This window comes from Capra hircus, chromosome 22 (genome assembly GCF_001704415.2).
Source record: "Capra hircus breed San Clemente chromosome 22, ASM170441v1, whole genome shotgun sequence".
Taxonomy (NCBI): Eukaryota; Metazoa; Chordata; class Mammalia; order Artiodactyla; family Bovidae; genus Capra; species Capra hircus.
In genome coordinates, this window is record NC_030829.1 from 53,354,399 (window position 1) to 53,377,386 (window position 22,988).

The window sequence follows — 22,988 nt, forward strand, 5'->3', positions numbered from 1 at the left end:
AGAGACGTACGTCCTCTTAGTGCAGGTCACAGGGTCTCTGTATAGCAGGGACCTTCACTTTGGGGCAGTCCCATACCCTTTGGCATCCCAGTGAAAGCTATGGACTCTCTCCCCAAACATAGTCATACGTACCTGGCCACATGTTTTCCAGGAGGCTGTGGGCCCTCTGAAGACTATCCAGAAGTCCCCATTTTAGAGCCTTGCTCCTCAAAGTGTGGTCATAGACCAGAAGCATCTGCATCACCTGGGAGCAAGGCAGAAGTACCCTCTTGGTTCCCACCTTGACGTGCTGAATCAGGATCTCTGAGGTCAGCCCAGGAAGCTTTCTTTTAACACATGCACTGTATAACCAAGCTTTTATCTGCTCGGTTCAAGAAGCACAGATCTAGAGAACCTGCAGATGTGGAAATATATAGGCAACTACAATAGGTAGGAAGGAAATGGACCAATACAATAACAAAACTTATCTCAGGGTGATGGTGTTAGGCATTATAATTTTTTCTTTTCTATTTTAGTTTGTTTTATCCAGACCTCCTAATGATGTATGCACATGTTTAATAATCAGAAAAAATGCCATAGAACGTTAGGTTATAGGAAGATACCCTCTATCATTTGAACACCATAAGTCGGCAGTGTCGCCTCCCACCAGAGTGTATGGCGTGAGAGCCCACTGGAGGAGGTGTCTCAGCCCACTGGAGAAAGGTGTTGAAGTCTCACCTTTCACATGCCTTTTCAACTGGTTCTGTTGTTTTGCACTGTGGAAGTATTAATGGGCTTTTTTTTTTTTTTCCCTGAATTCACCCATTTTGGTTTGGGTTTTGAAATGACTCAGGGCTGACATTTATTTGGATTTATTCTACGTATATTGAAACAGTACTGAAACTTGAGTTGCGTAACTGGGGTAAGATGTCACTAACACATTTCCCTATGTCGAGACATTGTTAATAACTCTTCATGTTGCCCTGGAACTTTTCTCTTTCATTTCTTTCCCATGTGTTAATAGCACCTTTGGAGTCTTCCACGCAGCTCTATGCACAGGGGTCACTTTGGGGGCCTGTTATTCCTGAATCTCACTGGTCATATGACCTTGAGCTAGTTGCTTAACCTCTCCTAGTCTGTTTCGTCACCTATAAACTGGGGACTAAAACACCCTTATTCACCAGTAAGTAAAAATAATGCCAATAAAGAGCCTCACTCAGTGCCAGGCAACTAAGAAGCTGTTATTATTACCCATCATTAAATGGTGGGATAAACAGCAGTGTGTTTGAACGTTCTCTCTCTCCTTTCTCTGCCCAGTTTGATCAGAAAGAGAAGGCCACCCTCCTGGGCAACAAGAAGGACTACTGGGATTACTTCTGTGCCTGCCTGGCCAAGGTGAAGGGTGCAAACGATGGGATCCGATTCGTCAAGTCCATCTCGGAGGTGAGCGAAACAACCAATGATCTCACCTCTTCCCCTCTCCAGCTTAAGCCTCTCTCACAGCAGCCTGCCAGGTGAGCGTTTACCACACCAAAGAGTGGCTGAGTCCAGACTGTGTGTGAGACCCCAGCCCACACGTCACCTCACAGGGTGGGCTGTTCCCATTGCAGTCTGCTCGTGGTACCCACAAAGAGATGGACAGCACAGGACACCGTCACCTTTTTTTTTGAAGAATCAGTTTCTTAAAGAAAATCCTTACAGTTTGCTAAGGCTACTTTCTCTATGCCCAGAAAACTTGAATTTGAGATGAAGAGAGTGAAGTAGGATCTCGAGAGACATTTCTTAAAATGCCAGCAGTAAGCAACTTCCCACATTAAGTTCTAAGCCCCCAAGAGCAGAATGCCATTGCTTTGCTGTTTTATAAAACCCCGGATCAACAGCAGCACACATTCTCTGTCTCATCAGTCGAGTCCATCTGTTAGTGAATAACTTTGCACATTAGGGAATCCACCTAGATTTGAAACAGGAGGTTTATACATTTCATCTTTCTTTTCGAGATCTCATTAGTAAGTCTAAGGTCCCTTTAAAATCAGAGCACATGCTCCTTGGCTGGCCTCCCACAAAGGCCACAGGGTCATGTGCCCTGGGAAGGACTCCTCAGCCGTGCCACCTGGAGCCGGGTAGGTTTCTTCTTATAGAGAATGACGGCGTTAGACATGTGGACACTGAGGGCTGGGCATCTTCCAGCTGCTGTACCTTCTGACAGCTGAGAAAATGAGGGAAGATTCTGGCTCAGAGGAATTGGTTTAATGTCCAGATGTACAGACAGATCTTGTGAGATCGTGCCTGGTGGCACACTCAGGTACATGATTAAGCGTTGTATTGCTTCTCTCTGTGGTGCAGTGAGTTTTGATTAGATGCTAACAAAACTTAAGGTATTGAATGATGAAAGTGGACCCGTGATCTCAAAAAGTTCTTAAAAAAAGGCAATGCAGTATCTTCATTTCCTATACAAAGGAACTGTTGTTCCCTTCCCCAAAGGATGTTTAAAAACACCTTTCAACGTAACTCCTTTCACACATATAATGGATTCGGTTAATAGGTCTGACTTAAAATGTAGCCTCAAATGTTCTCCCTTAAATGTTCTAAGTGCTGTTACTATGGCCATTTTATTAATAAGGGCAGGCCCCTTCCTTGGGAGCTTACAGATACGAGCTGTTATGTGGGGTTTTTTTTTAGATTCAGCGGGACCTGGGTGTGGATGTGTGTGTGACCAATACGCTTCACTTCACGATGCCTTGCTCAGCTGTTCCCAGCTGCCTGGGTCCCTGGTTGTCACCGCTGAGCACTTGGTTCTCACCTCACTCATAAGTGGAAAAGCATTTGGACGTGGGGATGTCATTCTCCCTGAGCGTCCGTCGGGATCCACTCCTTGTGGACATGCCGTGGTGGATTTTACAAAGCCAGTGGGTCAGGCTGCTGCTACCACCTTCATTTCCAACCCCCCTGGCTGTACCCCAGACCCACAAAACTCACATGGAGAAATGTCTTACAGACTCTGACAGAAATGTCTTATGAGGTTTCACACCTTCTCATTTTTTAAAACTACCTCATATTGTGGTATCATTTCCTCAAGTCAGCAATGAGAGCACACGGAGCCCTGAGCTGAAAGGTGCTGGGAGCCGGGATGTTTACAGCGTCGTGAGCGTGCTGGTGCTGGAGGCCGTACCTCGTGTTTCCTGTCTCAGCCCAGCACCATGGTTAGCTTCTTAATAGGATGGAGGGGTGCTGTTGTTGTTCAGTCACTAAGTCATGTCCGACTCTTTGCGACCTCACGGACTGCAGCACGCCAGACTTCCCTGTTCTTCACCATCTCCCAGAGCTTGCTCAAACTCAACGTCCATTGAGTCGGTGCTGCCATCCAGCCATCTCATCCTCTGTCGTCCCCTTCTCCTCCTGCCCTCAGTCTTTCCCAGCATCAGGGGCTTTCCCAGTGAGTTGGCTTTTCACATCAGGTGGCCAAAGTGTTGGAGTTTCATCTTCAGCATCAGTCTTTCCGATGAATATTCAGGGTTGATTTCCTTTAGGATTGACTGGTTGCACCTCCTTACTGTCCAGGGAACTCTGAAGAGTGAAGTGTTAGGACCGTCTTTTGGTCAGACCGCTGCCACCCTTCCCCCAGCCACCAAGGTAAACACTTGTGACCTTTGAAGAGACGCGGAGGGAATGAGTCTTGGCTTAGCCCGGTCAGAGCCAGTGCCTGAGAACAGGTGCGTGTGGTAAGCTGGCAGGTTGTGAGCTCCTGCCTGTTACCCTGAGCTGCTGGGGCTGGATCATCGGGAGCACGAACCCTGGTTTGCATACTGATCTCAAACGTCTTGCTAGGGCCAGGCTCACTGACCGGCTTATCCCACCTCTATCACAACAAGCCAGAAACCTCTTTAGAAGCCGTGTTTTTCTCTGTGGGGAGAGGTTGTGAAGGCAGGCCTGCACCCGGACCCTCTATCCACCTCAGGGTTATTGAAACAGAACTGCACCCATTTTTCATTACCTCAGTGTAACTCGGCCACCTAGAAACTCCCCTGCCCTCACCCCCTGGGCACCTTCTGACTAAACCCAGTGAGCTGGCATAGCTGAAATGAGATCCCCCCAGGAAAGCACTGGCAGATGTGTGGATTTTACTGACGGTTCCCTGAGGGCGCAGGGGAGGCAGTTACGTCCCTCCCAGGTCCCCTGACACTCCTCTGCCTTTTGCCCTCCCTCTCCCGCTTCCACACAGGCTCCAGCCAAGCCGCCGTACCTTTTCTGCGGCCTCTCTTCTCCCAGCACTTCAAAACCCAGCCCAGACATGTGCTAAACGAAGACCATTTCTCGCTCCTCAAGGGTACCTCTGCTATGAGGAGCCCTCCATTTATCTCCGGCTTGTTTTCTAAAGGTTCCAGATTAAACCAGACCATTTTCATCTCTGACTCTAAACCCAGGGATTCTGAGGGAGCAGAGGAGGAAGAATGACCTTCCAGTAGAATCCACAGTAGATGCTTGAGCCTCTTACGACTGTGTCTTCCATGGCACGTTTGCTGGAGTCCACAGATTATTCTCAGACGGAGGCCTGCAAGACGTCCACACACTTTAGGCCTTTTTCTCTGAGGCGACGTTCTCAAATGTTCAGTGTTCTTTGAGGGACTTGAGTGAAGCTTATGTGTAGGGAGGACTGGGTGGCATTTTCCGCCCTGTTTCTGTTTTGGCCAGCCATCCTTGGAGGCCTGTGTTTGGCATTAGGCTAACAGCTCTTGGTTTCTATTTTATCTGCTTTTTCCAGCTCCGAACATCTCTTGGAAAAGGAAGAGCATTTATTCGCTACTCCTTGGTGCACCAGAGGTTGGCTGACACTTTACAGCAGTGCTTCATGAACACCAAAGTGACCAGGTAAATACATGACAGTTCTGGGCTTTACCCCCATGTGATTCAGAGATGACCTGAAGGCCCCTCATGAATAGTAATGGTACTGCTTACACTGGACAGAGAAAGACAAATATCATATATCTCTTATGTGGAATCTAAAAAACACTATGAATGAATTATTTATGAAACTGTTGAAACAGACTCACAGACACAGAAAACAAACTTCTGGAGGAGAGGTGAACTGCGAGTATCAGATTAACAGATACATAGTACTGTATATAAAGTAAACATCAAAGGTTCACTATATGGTGCAGGGAACTATATTCAGTATCTTGTAATAAGCTATAATGGAAAAGAATTTTTAAAATATAGCCATGTACATATATTGTTGTTGTTCAGTTGCTAAGTTATGTCCAACTCTTTGCGACCCCATGGACTAAAGCACGCCACGCTTTCCTGTCCTTCACTGTCTCCCGGAGCTTGCTCAAACTCATGTCCATTGAGTTGGTGGTGCCATCCAGCCATCTCATCCTCTGTTGCCCCTTTCTCCTTTGGCCTTCAGTCTTTCCCAGCATCAGGGCCTTTTCCAGTAGGTCGGCTCTTTGTATCAGGTAGCCAAAGTATTGGGCTTCCCTGGTGGCTTAGAGGCCGAAGTATTGGAGTTTCAGCTTCAGTATCAGTCCTTCCAATGCATATTCAGGGCTGATTTCCTTTAGGATGGACTGGTTTGATCTCGTTGCAATGCAAGGGAGTCTCAAGAGTCTTCTCTAGCATCGCAGTTCGAAAGCATCAGTTCTTTGGCGCTCAGCCTTCTTTATGGTTCAGCTCTCCCATCCGTACTTGACTATTGGAAAAACCATAGCTTTGACTATATAGACTTTTGTTGTCTCTGTCTCTGCTTTTTAATATGCTGTCTAGGTTTGTCATAACTTGTCTTCCAAGGAGCCAGACGTCTTTTAATTTCATGTACATATATGTGTGTAACCAAATCACTTTACTGTACTCGTGAAACTAACATAGTACTTGTAAACCAACTATCAAAGAAAATTATGATGCTATTTATAATACACAAAGTGGAAACCATCCATGTCCAATGATCGAGGGCTGTAAAATTACAGCAAATTAGCTTAAATGGCACAGCATGACATCATTTAAAATTCTAATAAGGAAGTCTGTATAGCAACAATGAAAATAACAATATAACGATCAAGGAAAAAGAATGCAAATCTTCTCTGTCCTAATGGCAACAATGAAGAAATTGCAAAAAAAACATATAAAAGGATTAGAAAGTATATGAGAACATGAGGTGATAAATAAAAGGTAGGAATATGTCATTTTTTTCTTTTTAAATTATTGTTTTTGTAGTGAACAATTTTTTTTGAACACTTTTCACCAGGCATTAAAGTGTATGAGGCCTCTGAAACAAGTTCAGGAGCCCTCAAACAAGTGTGATAAACTTAAAGATTATAATAGCAATAATGGCAGCCGCAGTGGCAGTACCTGTCTGCCGCATCCTGGCACAAGCAGGGGCCTCCAGCTGTCATCCTCTCCTCCCCTTCCTGACCGCAGGCCTTGGTGCCCACGAAGCAGGAAGCCCTGCGCTGTCACAGGTCGGGAGACAGAGACCTAGGGAGGCCAGATGCCTCTGTCTGGGCCCCACTGATGCTCAGGTGAGGAGCAGAAACTGGGGTTCAGGTCTCGGAACTCCTAATGCCAGGTGCTTTCCCCTGGTGGATGGCATGTCCTTGGTGCTGGCAGACATGCCTCTCCACAGAACCACCTGTGAAATCTTTAACACTAGCGAGCCTGGGGCCTCACCAGAGACACTGAGTCACTGCCGGCCCCGTTGGTCTGGGCTCCCTGGAGCTTGTGACAGCAACCAGATGGGGGGCCTTTGGGCCCCTCGTGCTCCTCGTGCCCCTCCCACCCCTTCAGCAGGGGGAGGAGGACAGGACGGAGAGCAGGACTGAGCACGTGGAGCCGGGAGAGGATGCCAGATTAGGAGCCTGTCAGCTGAACCTCTTGGCTGCCCTGCTGCCTCTGGAGCTTCTTCCAGTTAATCAAAGAGATACTTCTGAATTAAAGAAAAACTATTGGGAAATATTTTGTTGCATTTTGTGTCACCTTTAAGATTTGTGTAAATGCATATTTCTCTTGTATGTGCTAAGCTTTGTGAATTCATGTGAGTTGAAAACCTTTGCACGTTTGATTTGAAGGTTGTTTTGTTGTGATGTTCAGTGACAGCCGTCATAAACTGACTTACAGTCTCTCCCAGTTCCCAGAACTCAGCCACGTAGCTCATTAAACTCATCAGTCTTGTCTCTTTAATTCTTACTGTCTCACATGAGGTAAAACAGCCACCACCTCAAAGTGGAGGTACTTTGTTCTTTGACTTTTTTAATACATGTCTGGACAGAAATTAGCAGCGAGTTCAATGTCCTGTATTGCGTTCTCCAGAAGGGATAGAAGACAAGATGTTCTTGTAAAAAGGAAGTGTTCTTTCCCTTACAACTGCCCTTTCCTGGACGGTAATTCAAATTTAAGGTTTCTCACATTCTTTGGGGGAATAGATAAGATATAAATAATAAACAAATAAGCATCTAGTTCATTTCAGTAATTCCTTGAAGGAGAGTGAGTTTAAGAGTTACATACTTCAGTGGTGAAAATCACATTGGGATGTGTATATTTGTGTCTGCCTTTAATTACTTTAGTACCTGAGTTGCAATTTGATGAGGCAAAGCCATGCTAAGAGGACTGACTAAATGCTCTCTTCCATTTTCTTTATTGTCCCTGTACTTGACCCCTTTCCATGTTTTTCTGCAGTGACTGGTACTATGCAAGGAGCCCCTTTCTGAAGCCAAAGCTGAGCTCTGACATCGTGGGCCAACTCTACGAGCTGACTGACGTCCAGTTTGACCTGGCATCGAGGGGCTATGACCTGGATGCTGCCTGGCCAACGTTTGCCAGGTACTTTGAAGAATTAACTGCTTGGTTGAAAAGAGGGGAAAGAGGTGTTTGAAGTTTTGAAGCTTGCTATCAGTACGCTCAAAGCAGTTTTGCTAATGCAGTAAATTACCTTATGCTTGCTCATTTTACAGACTTGGTGGCATCATGACTAGCGATAACATCTGAAGGCTCCAGCCTTAAACTAACCTAGTTGGTTAGGTGGTATGAGTCAGTGGAGATGCATATGCAAAACCCAGGGTTTTCAGATGTGTTAAGGAACTCAGTGTGGAGCGAAGTGGAAGCAAGTGGGCTTTTCCCAGTTGTGTTCTCCTGGATACAGTGATTATCATGGACACCAATGAGAGGGATAGAAAGCTCATCACACAAGGGTTGTTGGAGAGTTTGCTCTGCTGTGTTTTCTTTCCCTACACCAGTGTAGCGCCCACACAACTGCATTCACACAACACCCATTTCAGGAGTGAGGTGCTGAGCAAACAGGTGCAGAGAGTGGAGAGACTTGCCCAGTGCCACACAGCTGGCAAGAGCAGGGCCAGGGCACCAGACTCGAGTTCAACTCAAACCCAGCACTCTTTGTTGTTGTTTTTTTTTGCTTTCTGTAAAAAAGGTATGTTTTGTTTTTAATTCCAATTTTTTGAATTTCTTATTAGGGACTTCTTTCTGTGGAGGAAAAAGTACTGACTATAATGGAACCCATGTGTCAACTACTGGGGCTTAAGAGCCAACATTTTTGCCATATTTACTTCACACGTCCTTTTTAGAATGGTGCGATTTTAAAATCATTTCAGAATTACAGAAAAGTTATAAAACCAGTACTCAGTGCTCATCTGTCCTTCACCTCAATTCCCTAGTTATCAGTGTTTTACTACAACTGGTTTTATCATTCTGTTTTCTTTTGTCATTTTTTGGCTGCACCTCATGGTTTGGGGATTCTTAGTTCCCCAACTAGGAGTTGAACCTGCACCTTTGCAGCAGAAACATGGAGTCTTAACCACTAGACTGTCAGGGAATTCCATATCACTTTTTCTCCTTATGTAAATGTGGTTTGTTTCCATTCTCATTTGAAAATATGTTACAGCCGTGATTGCCCTTTACTCCTAAGTATTTCATTCTGTATTTCCTTAGATCAGGGACATCCTTTTATACAACCCCAGTACAATTGTTAAAATCGGGGAATTGACATGGATACAATACTGCTATCCAGTCTACAGAACATACTCAAATTTGAAGAATTATGCCAGACACGTCTTTGAGGCAGTCCAGGCTCCCGTCAGTGCATTGTCAAGGGTCTAGTCCTTGTTCACTTGGGATAGTTTCTCTTCTTTGTTTATGGCATAGACATTTTCGAGAAGTAGAGGCCAGCTGTTTCGTAACTTGTTCCTTGATTTGCGTTTGTCTAGTGTACTTTCCCGTCACTGTATTCAGGGTAAGCATTTTGGGAGAAATACCCCAGGTTTTGTGTCCTCTTGGTATATTGTACCCAGAGGCACAGGATGTTGATTTATTTCAGTACTAGTGAGGTTAACCATCATCATTTGATTATGCTGGTGTTAGCCAGGTTTCTCCTAAAGTTTTCTCTCTTTGTAATTAATATGTTATCTGATTGGAAGACATTTTGAGACTAGGTGGTTGTTGATTTTTCTTTTCTTTTATCCTATTTCTTTTAAATCTCTCTCCTGTTAGCATCCATTGGTAAATCTTTCCTGAATCAATTACTGTCATGGTTATCAGAGTGATTTTCTGAGTCCATTTTTCCTTCTGCATTAGTAGCTGGCGTTCTGTTTGTGAGGAAGATCTTTTCTTTCTTCTCCATCTGTTTATTCATTTGCTTATTTATAGCAGTACTGACTTGTGGATTCTTCTTTTCTTCAATAGGTTATATTCATCACTGTAATAATTTTAAACTCAAGTTATCTCATATTTGGCCAGTCAAAGCCCTTTCAAACTGGTACCAATACCCTTTATTTTAGGAAATAAAATATAGATTCAAATAAAGCCCCACCCCATGGCCATCCTTTCTGATCTCTCTCTTTCTAGAAGCAATTACAACCCTGTAGTTGATGAGTGTCGTTCCCAGATATTTTTGTGTTTTACTGTGTGTTCTCATAAATATATATATAGTTTTATTTTATATGTATATTTTTTGCATTTGCATACATTGAATCATGAAGTTGCTATTCTTTTGCAACTTGCCTTTTTCTTCCACTTTGCTTTTGAGGTTCTTAGCTAATTGCACAGGGAGATTTACAGATGCGGGGTGGGACTGGCACACCATGGCCCACAGGGCAGTGTGTAACACACCTCTGTTTGCCCACTGTCTATGGGTCTGCCTTCAGGCTATGGTGGCAGAGTTGAGTTGTTGTGGCAGAGCCCATAAGGCTTACAAACCAAAACTATTCACTGCCTGGCGCTTTACAAAATAGATGACCAGTGCGTGGCGTAGTGTTCCTCTGTGTGAGTAAAGAGGCTCTCTGTCTCTCCAGTGATAGAGTCAGACTTGTTCTGCTTTCTCCACCATGATACACTGCCGAGAGCACCCACACGTACGTGACTGTCTTCCAGGTAGATGCTGACAAGTGCAGTCGCTGGGTTGTGGAGACTAACAGGTGCAAAATGCAGTAATTGTAGATTAAGGGACAGATTCTGGTTAAGTGAAAGTGCATTTCGTTTGCAGTGACTAGTGCCATCAAATAGAACTTTCCGCGGTAAGGAAAGTGTCCGGTGTGGTCACGTGAACCAGAAGAGGTCTTCCCGCCATATCACCCGTGTAACGTACTGTAAAGCAGTGACCTCAAGGCCCAAAGCACAGCGTGACCTCTGTTTACCAGACTGACTGCTACTGGTTCCTCAGTGGCAGACAAGTAGTGTCTGGCACCAAAGTTTCTAGGAAAGCTTAAACCTCAAACTGGGAAAATAGAATATCGTTCCTTTTTGACAGTGGGAGCAAAGCCACCGTGCTTAGACTTCAGCAGTGGAGTCCAGCGGCCACAACCAACCTGAATGTGTGCTTTGGTGGAAATGTTGGACTTTGCCTCCTTACTGTACCTGGGTGGGCATCACCCCTGCCACTACCTGGTTGCTAGTTGACAACCAAGGCCTCCCCACGTGTGTGTGTGTGTGTTTCCTGCTCTGAGGCAGGCATGTCTGTTCTGTGGCCCCACAGGAGGACCCTGGCCACCAGCTCTTCCGCTTACCTGTGGAGACCACCCAGCCGAAGCTCAAGCATGAGCAGTTTGGTGAGCAGCTACCTGCAGGTAATGCCGGGAAGGCTGGGGCCTTCCTGTCTATCATGTCCTTGCCCCGCCCAACTCAGGGGACGTTTGCAGACACCTGGTGTTCCAGCCCCAAGCCACATAATCCCTCAGTTCTACCCACTGTTTCCTAGAGTCCAGGCTTTTACAACCAAAAGGAATTCAGGCCTTTTAAAATTGTTATTTTTTAAAACTTTTTGAAGTGTTTTAGAAGAAGTGATTTAGCACTGTGGTTAAAAGTGGCAAGATCATATCCTGACTCGCCATCTGTGTGACTCTGGGAAGGTGACTTACCTTCTCGGAACTTGAGCTCTCTCATCTGTAAAATGGGTTCATAACAATTATCCCAGCCCTTAAGGTGGTTGTAGGGAGTAGACAAAGGTATGCACTTACTGTGCTTGAGGGCTTGGCGCAGGCCTAGTGCTCAGTGAATGCTAGTGGGTAAGGTCAGTTTGGTGAATTTTGTTATCTATGTGAATGGAATGTATCATATAGTTTAATGGGAAAGAACACAAATTATTCAGCAAAGCAAAATAAAGAGTAATCAATACAAGAAGAATTCAGAGTGGCATTTTTACCCCATTTTGTGATATAATCGCAGCAGGAATTGTGGGTACAGTGCAGTGGGTGAGCAGTAGTTTACATATACCTTAATTTCTCTGAGGGCGTACATCCGCTGTGTTACCAACACTAGGGGGGGCGGGATGGGAAACGTCAATTCTGGGTCTCAGGGGAACTCACATGTGTGGCGTTGCATCATGGTTTTAGGATGTGCTGCTGACCTTCTCTGGCAGCTGCTTTGAGCGAAGGGGTTCCAGTCCTTCAGATAGCTCCATAGACTTTAGGTCACCTAATTGCTGTATTTTTCCTTCTGTTTGCATTAAATTCTAAAGCTTCACCAAACAGCTGTGTAGCTTTATCCCCAAGCCACTTATTTTCCGTGTTTCCGCCCAGACTCAGGAGATGGCCTCCAGCCTGGACCTGAGCAACCCCTTAAACAGCGAGTCCCTGGAGGGCTTCGATGAGATGCGGCTGGAGCTGGACCAGCTGGAGGTGCGGGAGAAGCAGTTGCAGGAGCGGATGCAGCAGCTGGACAGAGAGAACCAGGAGCTGAGGGCGGCCATCAGCCTTCAGGGAGAGCAGCTACAGGTGGAGAGGGAGAGGGGCCGCGCCACTGCCGAGGACAACAGTCGTCTCGCAGACATGGTGGCCGCGCTCCAGAAGCAGTGGGAAGTCACCCAGGCCACGCAGAACACCATGGTGGAGATGCACACGTGCCTGCAGGCCCTGAAGCTGGGGGCTGCGGAGAAGGAGGAGGATTACTGCTCGGCCCTGCGGCAGCTGGAGTCCTTGCTGAAGCCCCTGGCTCGGGAGCTCGAGGCCACCCATGACTCCCCGCGCAGGAGGGACCAGGACATCCCCGCAGCCGATGTCCCGGAGCAGCCGGCCGCAGCCGAGAAGACGGCCGCTACAGCTCTGGATGCCAAGGAGAGGGAAGAGCGCGCCTCCAGTGACTCGGCCCTGGAGACCCAGGAGCTGGCGGTGAGGCTCCAAGCCCTGGAAAGTGAGAATCCCCACGTCCAGGAGCTCAGTGGGCAGCAGGCAGTGCAGCTGGAGCTGCTGGCTGGGGAACTGCAGCTGAAGGAGGAGGCCGGGGCCTGCCTGGAGCACCTGGTGGAGGAGACGGCCCTGCTGCGGGAAGAGCTGTCCCTCAAGGGGCAGGAGGCAGCCCAGCTCCGGCGCCAGCTGCAGGAGTCTCTGGGCCACTTGGGCTCCCTGGAGGAGGAGCTCGCACAGGCGAGGCGCAAGGCGCGGCAGTGGCTGGAGGAGAAGGAGCTGCTGGAACAGGAGGCCCGCTCACTGACACGGCAGCTGCAGCTCCTGGAGACCCAGCTGGCCCAGGTGAGCCAGCACGTGAGTGACCTGGAGGAGCAGAAGAAGCAGCTCATCCAGGACCGGGACCACCTCAGCCAGAAGGTGGGAACACTGGAGCGACTTGCTGCACAGCCAGGTCCAGGTCTGCCCGGCACGGCTGAGACGCTTGAAGCTCCGAACTCTGCCCCACAGCAGGCCTGCGAGACACCAGAGGAGGAACAGCAGGGCCTGCGGGAGGGACAGACAGACGATCCCAGGGTGCACAGGCCCGGCCCGGAGGACCAGCTCCAGCAGGCCCACAGGGAGCTGGAGAAGGAGCTGCAGAATGTAGCTGAGCGCAACCACATTCTGGAGGAGAAACTTCAGGCGCTGCAGGCTGATTACCAAGCGCTGCAGCAGCGGGAGGCGGCCAGCCAGGGCTCCCTGGCCTCTCTGGAGTCAGAGCAGACGGAGGCAATCCTGTGGGCCCACATGGCAGAGAAGGAGGCTGCCCTGCGGAGCAAGGAGGCCGAGACCCGGGACGGGGAACTCCAAGCTCTTGAGGGCCAGTGCCAGCAGCAGACCCAGCTGACTGAGACCCTCAGGGCAGACGGAGGCCAACAGGGTCTCAGCCCCCCTGAAGACCATGCGCTGCAGGAGCTGGCCGCCCAGCTGGCCCTGTCTCAGGCGCAGCTAGAGATCCATCACGGGGAGGCCCGGCGACTCCAGGCCACGGTGGTGGAGCTCCAGGCCAAGCTGCAGGCTGCCCTGGGGGACCAGGAGAAGGTGAAGAGCCAGCTGAGCGTAGCTGAGGCTGCTCTGACAGAGCACAAGGCCCTCGTGCAGCGACTGAAGGAGCAGAACGAGGCCCTCAACAGGGCCCACGTCCAGGAGCTGCTGCAGTGCTCGGAGCGCGAAGGGGCGCTGAGGGAGGAGAGGGCCGAAGAGGCAGAGCGGAGGGAGGAGGAGCTCCAGATCCTGCGGGAGGAGCTGTCCCGGGCCAGGTGCAGCTCCGAGGAGGCCCATCTGGAGCACGCCGAGCTGCAGGAGCAGCTGCACCGTGCCAACACAGACACAGCGGAGCTCGGCATCCAGGTCTGTGCGCTGACTGCGGAGAAAGAGCGGGTGGAGGGGGTGCTGGCCCACACTATTCAGGAGCTTCAGGAGGCCAAAGAGGCAGCCTCCAGGGAGCGGGAGGGCCTGGAGCACCAAGTGGCAGGGCTGCGGCGAGAGAAGGAGAGCCTGCAGGAGCAGCTGAGGGCGGCTGAGGAGACAGCTGGCTCGCTTCCTGGCCTGCAGGCCCGGCTGGCCCAGGCTGAACAGCACGCCCAGAGCCTCCAGGAGGCCTCACGCCAGGAGCTCGACACCCTCAAGTTCCAGCTGAGCACCGAGATCATGGACTACCAGGGAAGACTGAAGGTAACCCTCCCCCAGCCGTCTGAGCTGCACCCACCTCGTGCAGCAGTGCCTGGTGGGTCCCTGAGTGAGTGGGAGCCACCTTGGGCCATGTGGCCCGTAAGAGCCCGGGAATGTCCTGTTGTCACAGCTCACAGCATCCTTGTCCTGCAAGAACCTGTCAGGGACCCAGCACGAGGGAAGGATGCCTTCAGTCAGACATCTGATGCCGTTGCAGACAAGTTTGGCCCACACAGAAATTTTTTTGTAATTAGCAGCCAACGTTTTAAGAGCAAGTTGTTTGTAGATTTAGTTCGGGGGCTTCTTTTGAAATCTTAGGAGGCCTGTAAGCCTGTGTGCCCTCATTCCTGAATGGCAGCAGGGGCAGGGTGGGAGTACCTGCTTTAAGGAAATGAGGCCGCTGGTATTTTCCTTAACCTTGTTTATATACTTGCTGCCCAAGCCTGAGTTCCTGACTGCCTCAAGTCCTGTCCCTGGATTCTCTGTCTCTTCAGCTGCCTTCTGATAACAGTGCAGCTGTAATAAACCAACTCAATTCATTTTCACAAGACCCTTGGGATGGCTGAGTTTATGTGTGCCCTAGACTGCACGGGGGAGAGGTTAAGAGTGAGGACACGGGCAAACAGACGGGGCTTTGGCCTCTGATGCTCGTCACGTGTCTGTGCGCTTCTCCACTCCTCTCTCTCAGGCAGCTGCTGCCTTTCTACAGCCGTGCCTCCCATCCTGTGTCACTCTATCCCGTGTAGTTCCACGTGGCTCATGCTCCACCCTTCCCTCGAAGAAATGAAATTCTAAGCTCAGAGGCCAAGCTAAATCTCTTAGCTTGACAGGATTGTATTACCAGTGAAGCCCAAAGCTTAATTGAATTTGGGAGAAAGAGAAGTGGCTTGTTTTTACCCACTTCGGTGAATAGGCCCGAAGGAGTCTCAGAACAAGGACCCCACTTTTCTGATCCCTTTCCCATCCTCTCAGACCTCCAATGAAGAATGCAAGAACCTCAGGGGCCAGCTGGAGGAGCAGGGTCGGGAGCTGCAGGCCACCAAGGAGGCCGAGGGGAAGCTGAAGGTAGGCCTGGAGCCCTGGAGCCCAGGGGAGGTACTCCTGCCTGCCTGAGCAGGGGCCGGCCCCTCATCTGCCTGGTCATCCTGCTCCCGGGCTGTGGGCCTGTTGGGGAGGGAATCTCGCTTGTCTCTCACCGGACCATCAAAAGGCCTCCCTGCGGGAGATCCAGTGCCCCCACTGAAGCTGCCATCAGCTCACCTTTGTAGACACCCAGAGTCTGTGTCATGGCCCTGCCACTCCCTGAACACCTGGCTGGAGCTGCCAAGTGTGTTTTTTCACACCACCCCCCGCCTTGTCTTTGGAGAGGGAAATGGCAACCCACTCCAGTATTCTCACCTGGGAAATCCCGTGGACAGAGGAGCCTGGCAGGCTACAGTCCATGGGGCCACAAAGAGTCAGACACGACTGAGCGACTAACGCGCACACATATCCGCCCATGTTCTCCAAGTCAGTGAGTCTGACCTGAGCTGGAGCAGGGGTGGCGCTGAAACCTGTCTTCAGGGCTGTGACGTTTTTCAGAAACCCCCACACCCTGCAACCACACCTCCATCCCCACCCTGGAGCCCCTACACGCGTCACAACTGGCCCTAGTTGATGCTCAAGGGACATAGTTACAAATGGGAATCTGCCCTACTCCACACATGTGCTAGTTCTTGGCCTCTTACACTTAAACAAAAGCCCCTCCCGTAGAAGTGCGCCGGCCAGATGGGGTGGAGCTAGCCAGTCACCGGGTGGCACCTCGCACGGCTTCTGCAGCCAGGTGTCTTCTCCCTGCTTCCTATGCCAGGCCGCCCAGGCGGATGTGCAGGAGAAACTGAGCTGCACCAGCAAGCACCTTGCCGAGTGCCAGGCCGCCATGCTGAGGAAGGACGAGGAGGGGGCCACCCTGCGCCAGGACTTGGACAGGTTAGTTACACAGTCTGCCCGCAGGGCCAGGGGAGAGTCCGCACGGAAGGGGCAGATTTGGGCCAGTCGTTTAGAAAGTCAACCACTCATTCCCCTTTAAAAAGTCCTTTTGCAAGAAAAGCTGTAGACCCAGGGAGTGCTTATGTCGGAAGCATGCCACAGAGCTCCTTGGCAGTCTGCCTGTCACAAGCCTGTAGAAGCTGCAGGGAACCTTTCTCTTAATCCATTGTCATCTCTGGGGGGGGCATATTTCAGTTCAGGAACTTCATGTTTTGGTAAAAATCAAATGAAATAAAAATTGGGCAAGTGTCATGATACTAACAACAACAAACATTTAAGCCTAAAATGTGGCAGGTACTATTTTAAATCCTTGAAATTTACTTGCCTATTTAATCCTCCCAACGGTCCTGTGAGGATGGTGGTATTATTTATCCTATGTTATAGAAGAGAAGAATGCGGCTCAGAAGAGTGAAGTCGCTTTCCCAGGGTCACACAGTGTCTAAGTGGTGATGGCAGGACTAGAACTTAGAACATTTGGCTCCAGAGTCTTTTCTGAACAACTACCCTAAAAACATATAGACAGAGAGTTTTGTGTTTTCTCGTATTTTGTTTTGTTTTAGGGAACTGGTTTGTGAGTTATGTGCGTGCATGCTTTCCCCAGTATGAGTTTTGACCCGAGTTCTTCTTCAGTGACATGACAGGCTGCGGGGTTAAGTGTGAGGTTCTCCCAGCTCATCCAGGAGTGGGCGAGCGAGCCAGGGAGCAGGGTCAGCTTGTCTTCCTGCAGAGACTCTGGTGCTGTGTCTGTGGAGAGCACATCTTGCCGTCACCTTTTGTCATCATTTTCTTTTAACCTTAAAATATGGCCCTCCCTGTGTCCAGCCCCAAGTCCGCCGCTTCTTCAGACCTGGCAGCCCCCTGGTGCATCATGGGCCCCCCAGCCAGCGACGGGGCCAGGCTCGTCCTGCAGGGGATCCTGGCGCCGGATTGCTTGTGTGCTCCCAGCAGAAGCAGACACACCATGCTTCCCCGAGGGTTTAGCTTTCCCACCCACCTCCTATCACCTGCTTCTAGGCCTGGCCCAGGCTCAATGGGAGATCCAGACCACGCTGGATGCGTAGTAGCCTGGATGTGTGTCTCCTCTCATCTGACTCTCCTTTCAGAGTTCAATTGCTGTAGTACTCTGGCTGCCCTTAGCCAGGTCATGTTCATGTGACAACTTAAACAGAACCTCCTAAGTTGGTGGTATTTTTTTCTTTAATGCTATAACTGTGTGTATATCTGTGTGTCCCCAAGATCACTTCGGTGGACAGTGTCTCATAAACCACCTGCTGACAACTTTTTCCTGGACATGGCAAGGCTGGAATAGATCCAGATTGATTAGTCAGGCACAGTCCTCTAGTTTTATGGAGGTTTTGTGAATACCTTGGTTCATAAACCATCCTTGGAAAGCCACTGCCTCAGGGGACTAGTGAGCTGAATGAGAAGTGGGCAAGGATGGGCAGACTCTGGTTCAGCCAGCCCCTCTCATAGCCTGAGAGTCTGCAGTACCCAGAGCAGGATTCTGTAGGCCTCGAGGCCTCAGGTTGAACTCCTGGCCATGCAGAGTTAGTGCCTGCTCTGTGCCCAGTGCCACACCCCATGTATAGAGTCCCAGAGAAATGTGGGGGACAGATGCTCCTCTGCCTGGTCACCTCCAGGAAGCTGCGCCTCAGTTCTTCCTGTTCTGACTCCTTTTTCCTCTGCATATCCACCCCCCGTCACTAACCCATGCACCTCACCCATTGGGCTCCTTTCACAACCTCAGTTTTCTCCCAAGAAAAGTGGTACGGAGTTTGACCCACCTGGGGTGCTCCTAGTGACCTGAGGTCAACCTCCTCTCCCGAATGTCCCTTGTATTTGTTGTGGGGGGTAGCAATGTGTGAAGAGTTTGGGTGTGTGAGAGGAGGTTTGAAGGCTTAAGGTTTGAATATACACCCTGTGAGTGGAACAGTGCCAAGGGGATCCCCCAAGACAAACACTGGTAGGGCAGCGGGACTGCTTATTAGAGGCTGGGGGTAGCCCAGGGGAAGGGGGAAGCTGGAAATAGTGGGTGATCGGGACTACTTACCACTCCTCCACCAGGACCCAGAAGGAACTTGAAAGAGCCACCACAAAGGCCCAGGAATATTACAGCAGACTCTGCCAGGAGGCGGCAGACAGGGAGAAGAACGACCAGAAGATGCTCGCTGACCTGGATGACCTGAACAGAACCAAGAAGTACCTGGAGGAGCGGCTGATAGAGCTGCTCAGGTGAGTGTCGGGACAGACCAGGGGCCGGGGGTTTCCCCTGAGCTTGGCTTTTCTTGAAAGAAGTGTGACTCTTCTTGAAGGGACTGTTGCAGGGAAGCGGGCCCCTGTCTGCTTGTGTCCTGTTGTAAGGGCACACGCACGTGAACAGGGTCTACTCAGGCCCTTGGCAGCCTTAAAAGACAGGATTTCATTGTTCCCACTAGTGTGCGTCTGGTTTGTGTTTTTGTATTGCTGTGTTGTTTTCAAACTCTCCATGTACTCAGCCACAGAGTGGCAGTCAAAGATGTCTAATATCCTCAGGGCCTTCTCCACTCCCTTGCCCCGCTCTCCTGGGTCCTTTTCTCCTTCTCCTCCATCCGACTCTCCCCAGCTGCTGGGGCCCCAGACTCCAGCCTCAGGCAGCAGCTGTGTGCTTAGTCACTCAGGTAGCAGGCAGCGATGTGAATGTGTGAGCCGGGCTGGAGGGGCTCTGAGAACCAGAGGGCATGGCTGCACTGCTGCTGCCAGGGCCCCTCGCTTCTTCAGAGAAGGTAGAAATCTGGATTTTTATGTGAAATTGGTCTGAGTTTTGTTGGCAAGTCATTCCAAAAAATTTATAAACCTTTCTGTATGGGAATCTTCTTTCTTTTTTGCATGCGCCCTGTGGCTTGTGGGATCTTAATTCCCTGACCAGAGATCGAACCTGTGGCCCCTGCAGTGGAAACCCAGAGTCTTAACCACTAGACCTCCAGGGAAGTCCCAGAAGTTTTCAAAAATACGAAAGCAGATAGCAGAATGTACCCCTCTGTACCTGTCACCCAGCCTCAACATTATGCTCATGACCAAGTCGTGTGTTTCCTGGAGTCCTACCCATTTCTCCCACCTCCTCAGACTGTTTTGAAGCAAATCCCAAATTTCCTGTCATTTCATCCACAAGTGTTTTGGTACGTGCCTTCCTAACACTGGGACTGTTTATTTTAAACAACCACAATATCATTACTATGCTTAAAAATTGACTAATTCCCAGTGTCATCAAGTATCTAGTCATTTTGAAATTTTTCCAATTGCTTTATGATTTTTTCTAGACAGAATCTAAATTAGATCTGTATGTTGCATGGTGGTACGTTTCTTGGATCTCTCTTACTTAGGCATGGTTTCCCCACCATCTCTCTTCTTTTCCTTTGCAGTTTACTTTTAAAGAAAGCAGGCCATTTATCTGGTAGAGTTTCCTGTAACCTGGGCTTTGCTGATTACGTCTCTATAGTGTCATCTAACATGTTTTTCCATCTTCTGTGTAGCCTATTAATTGATAGTTATAACTAGAGCAGTGGTTCCCAACCCTGATGCAAATTGGAGTCACTAGGGGAGCTAATAACTAAAGTAACACTCAGGTCTGGACCCCACCCAGACCAGCCAGAGTGGAATTCTTGGGAGTGGGGTCCAGGTATCAGTGAGCAAGAGTTGAAAAGCCCTGCTCCACTAGACACTGGCTCAGACTCAAAGTTTTGTCCAAAAAACTCCATAAAATTGGTTTATAGTTTTGGGTCTTTCTTTGAAGAACCAGATAAGATCTGGTTAGCCCTTTCTTTACAGTGTCAGCAGCCACGTATAAGCGATACCTAAACGTACTAATTCATTTGGGATTGCAAATTGGCAATAATAAATTTTGGCTAATTTGGAAGCTTGAAAACTTTGCCCGCGTGCCATCAGTTTGCAGACTAGGGACTCCGCATTTGTGACCCTTCCAGAAGTTTGTGTTGGAAGAGCCCAGGTCCTGACACAGTTGCCACGTTCCCAGGGTCTGGGCACCTGGCCTCCCGGGGCTGGACAGAACAAGCCGTGGCCCAGGTGGGAGAATGACGCTGGTCACAAGAATGAGTCTTTCTGCTTCCTGACAATGTCAGGCATTCCTGAAAAGTCCATGTTCTGGTTTATATTTCAGGGGAACAGTCTTTGGTTGACTTGAATCCCTGACTGACGAGAGTGCCGGCTTCTCTCAGGGCCTGGGTGGCTCTGGTGTGGCTCTCAGTCATCAGTGGCTCACATGTTGCCAGGGCCATTAATTATTACTTAAACCATAAAACCAAGAAGGATCCCAAACATCCTGAAGATTGGGGTGGGCGTACATTCCTGGTTATTTGGCTCACAGCACACTGGCTGTTGGGTGAGTGTGGCAGCACCTGGCAGCCTAACCTCCCAGTGGCCGTGTACACTGCCATTTAGACCCCTGGGCAGCTGGTGGCCCTTGTTAGTGCTGGCAGGCCTTTGCAGTTGCAGAGCCTTTTATGGACCCCCATACCTTCACATGTGTGGTGTCAGATCAGGACCCACACATTGGGGGACTTCTGAGTCTGGGTCTGCTCTGTGTGACAGATGACCTCGGTATCAATAAAAGTGAATCCCCCTCCTGTCTTGCAAAATTCAGAAGCAGTCTTTTGAAGTGAATCCAAAAGTAGTTCTGTCATTTTCATGGACGCTTTCTTCTGTTTTTCTCATGTGGCTCTGTCCCAGGGACAAGGATGCTCTCTGGCAGAAGTCAGATGCCCTGGAATTCCAGCAGAAGCTCAGTGCTGAGGAGAGATGGCCCGGGGACATGGAGGTGAACCACTGCCTCGACTGCAAGCGGGAGTTCAGCTGGATGGTGCGGAGGCACCACTGCAGGTCAGCGGGCGGCTTGCGGGAAGGGCCCAGAGCCAGGGCAGAGGGCTCTGGATGGGGAGTTAGGGCAGGCGTTGGCATGGCGGCCACTTGTCTAGGAAGAGCATGTTGTCTTTTAGTTTTGAGGGAACCAGTTGAGGAGGGGGTGTTAGGCAGGGTCCCAGCAGGACACTCAAGGATCCCCGAAAGGGAAGAGAGTTGAATATAGGGCATGTGGGCAGAAGTAAGGGGACCCCCAGGGATGTGGGGCACCCAGAGACCCAAATCTCGGTGCTCGCTTGGCCTGTGGTGATCAGAGGGGAAACGGACCACGGAGAGAGCAGGGGCCGACGCTTTACCAGAGGAAGCAAAGACCTCCCTGCCCCCAGGACCCAAAGGTGGGCAGGCAGGAATGAATTTCAAGTTGGGACAGGGGTGTGGAGAATCATCTTTGGTTTTAGAGCCCAGCCCCCAGGCGTGGGATGCCCAGCTGCATCGTAGTGTCAGGGAAGGGGGCTCGGCCTGCCTGCTAGGAACCTAGGAAGTAAAACTTCCTCCCATCAGGCGTCACCCAGGCGGCTTTCTTGGAGTCTTAGGAAATGGGCCTTGAGGCCACGGTCCAGAGCGGGCAGAGTTGGGTGTGATGAACTGTGTGGCGTCCAGAGCCCAGTTCGGGCACCGGGCAGGGCGCTTGCGGCCCCTGTGCAGCGTCCTCACAGCCCGTGTCGTCCCCAGGGTATGCGGCCGCATCTTCTGTTACTACTGCTGCAACAACTACGCTGTGAGCAAGCACAGCGGCAGGAAGGAGCGCTGCTGCCGAGCCTGCTTCCGGAAGCTGAGCGAGAGCCCCGGGTCTCCCAGCAGCAGCAGCTCAGGCACCAGCCAGGAGGAGCCCAGCCCCACGCGGTCCCCAGCCCAGGCCACCGGAGGCCAAGGTCAGCTCCCCCACTGCCTCTGTTCTCCGGGGCCACCCTCCCCACTGTGACTGCTTAGCTGAGCCACACCTAGTTCAGTACTTCCAAAGTGAGGCACTGAAACTTTCTTTTTGATGTAATTAGGATGGAAACTGAATTGAAAAGGGAATAACTTTCTCCTGATATGATTCAGCATTATTATTTAATATGAGGTCTGTTTGCTTCTTAACTCATGTACCACTGGTGGAATGCCACCCCACGCTTTAGAAAATGCTGTCTCCCAGGCCCCAGCCCCGAACTTCTGTCCCGGGATAACCGAAGGCCAGGCGTTGAATCTGGAAATGAGCGCACCCTTCTCTGTCTTCCCAGTAGCTCGTGTTCTCACTCAGTGACCGAAAAGGGCCCGTTGTCCTTCACCTCCTCCCACTCAGCTCAGTAAAAGGAAGCGGGATTTGGTCCCTGCTGCTTCTGCTCCAAGCACAGCCTCACAGACCCCAGCCCAGGCCGCCCACTCAGGACTGGACTGTGGTGTAGAGCACGAGGTGGGCAGAACTGCAGTGACTCGGGTGGCAGTGAGCGCCGTCTGTGCTCAGACACCACTGCCTCCTGCAGCCAGAGCCCTGCCCTCCTTGGCCTCAGTCTGGATCCAGGCCAGCCAGCCCTCAGAGACACTGTTAGCTCCTCTTTTATTTAAATAGATCATCAAGGAGGTTGGCCAGCTCCATTATTTATACTAGATACAAACAACTGCTCAAGGATTGGGAAGTGTGCTTTGCACAGCATTAGTGTGTTATTCTGGAGAAGGCAGCGGCACCCACTCCAGCACTCTTGCCTGGAAAATCCCGTGGACGGAGGAGCCTAGTGGGCTGCAGTCCATGGGGTTGCTACAAGT

General features: G+C 50.2%; 1 protein-coding gene across 5 annotated transcripts in view; it reads left to right on the forward strand.

Annotated features, from left to right (window-relative positions):
• FYCO1 (FYVE and coiled-coil domain containing 1) overlaps window positions 1–22,988 on the forward strand; it is an 80,196-nt gene that overhangs the window by 14,208 nt on the left and 43,000 nt on the right. For all 5 annotated transcript variants that reach the window (XM_018067084.1, XM_018067079.1, XM_018067083.1 and 2 more), the window contains exons 4-13: window positions 1,297–1,422; window positions 4,739–4,845; window positions 7,645–7,788; window positions 10,949–11,039; window positions 11,991–14,309; window positions 15,279–15,371; window positions 16,156–16,274; window positions 18,399–18,566; window positions 21,057–21,206; window positions 21,918–22,117. In XM_018067084.1, coding sequence (XP_017922573.1) covers window positions 1,297–1,422; window positions 4,739–4,845; window positions 7,645–7,788; window positions 10,949–11,039; window positions 11,991–14,309; window positions 15,279–15,371; window positions 16,156–16,274; window positions 18,399–18,566; window positions 21,057–21,206; window positions 21,918–22,117 — 3,517 coding nt within the window. The remainder of the gene's footprint in view (window positions 1–1,296; window positions 1,423–4,738; window positions 4,846–7,644; window positions 7,789–10,948; window positions 11,040–11,990; window positions 14,310–15,278; window positions 15,372–16,155; window positions 16,275–18,398; window positions 18,567–21,056; window positions 21,207–21,917; window positions 22,118–22,988) is intronic.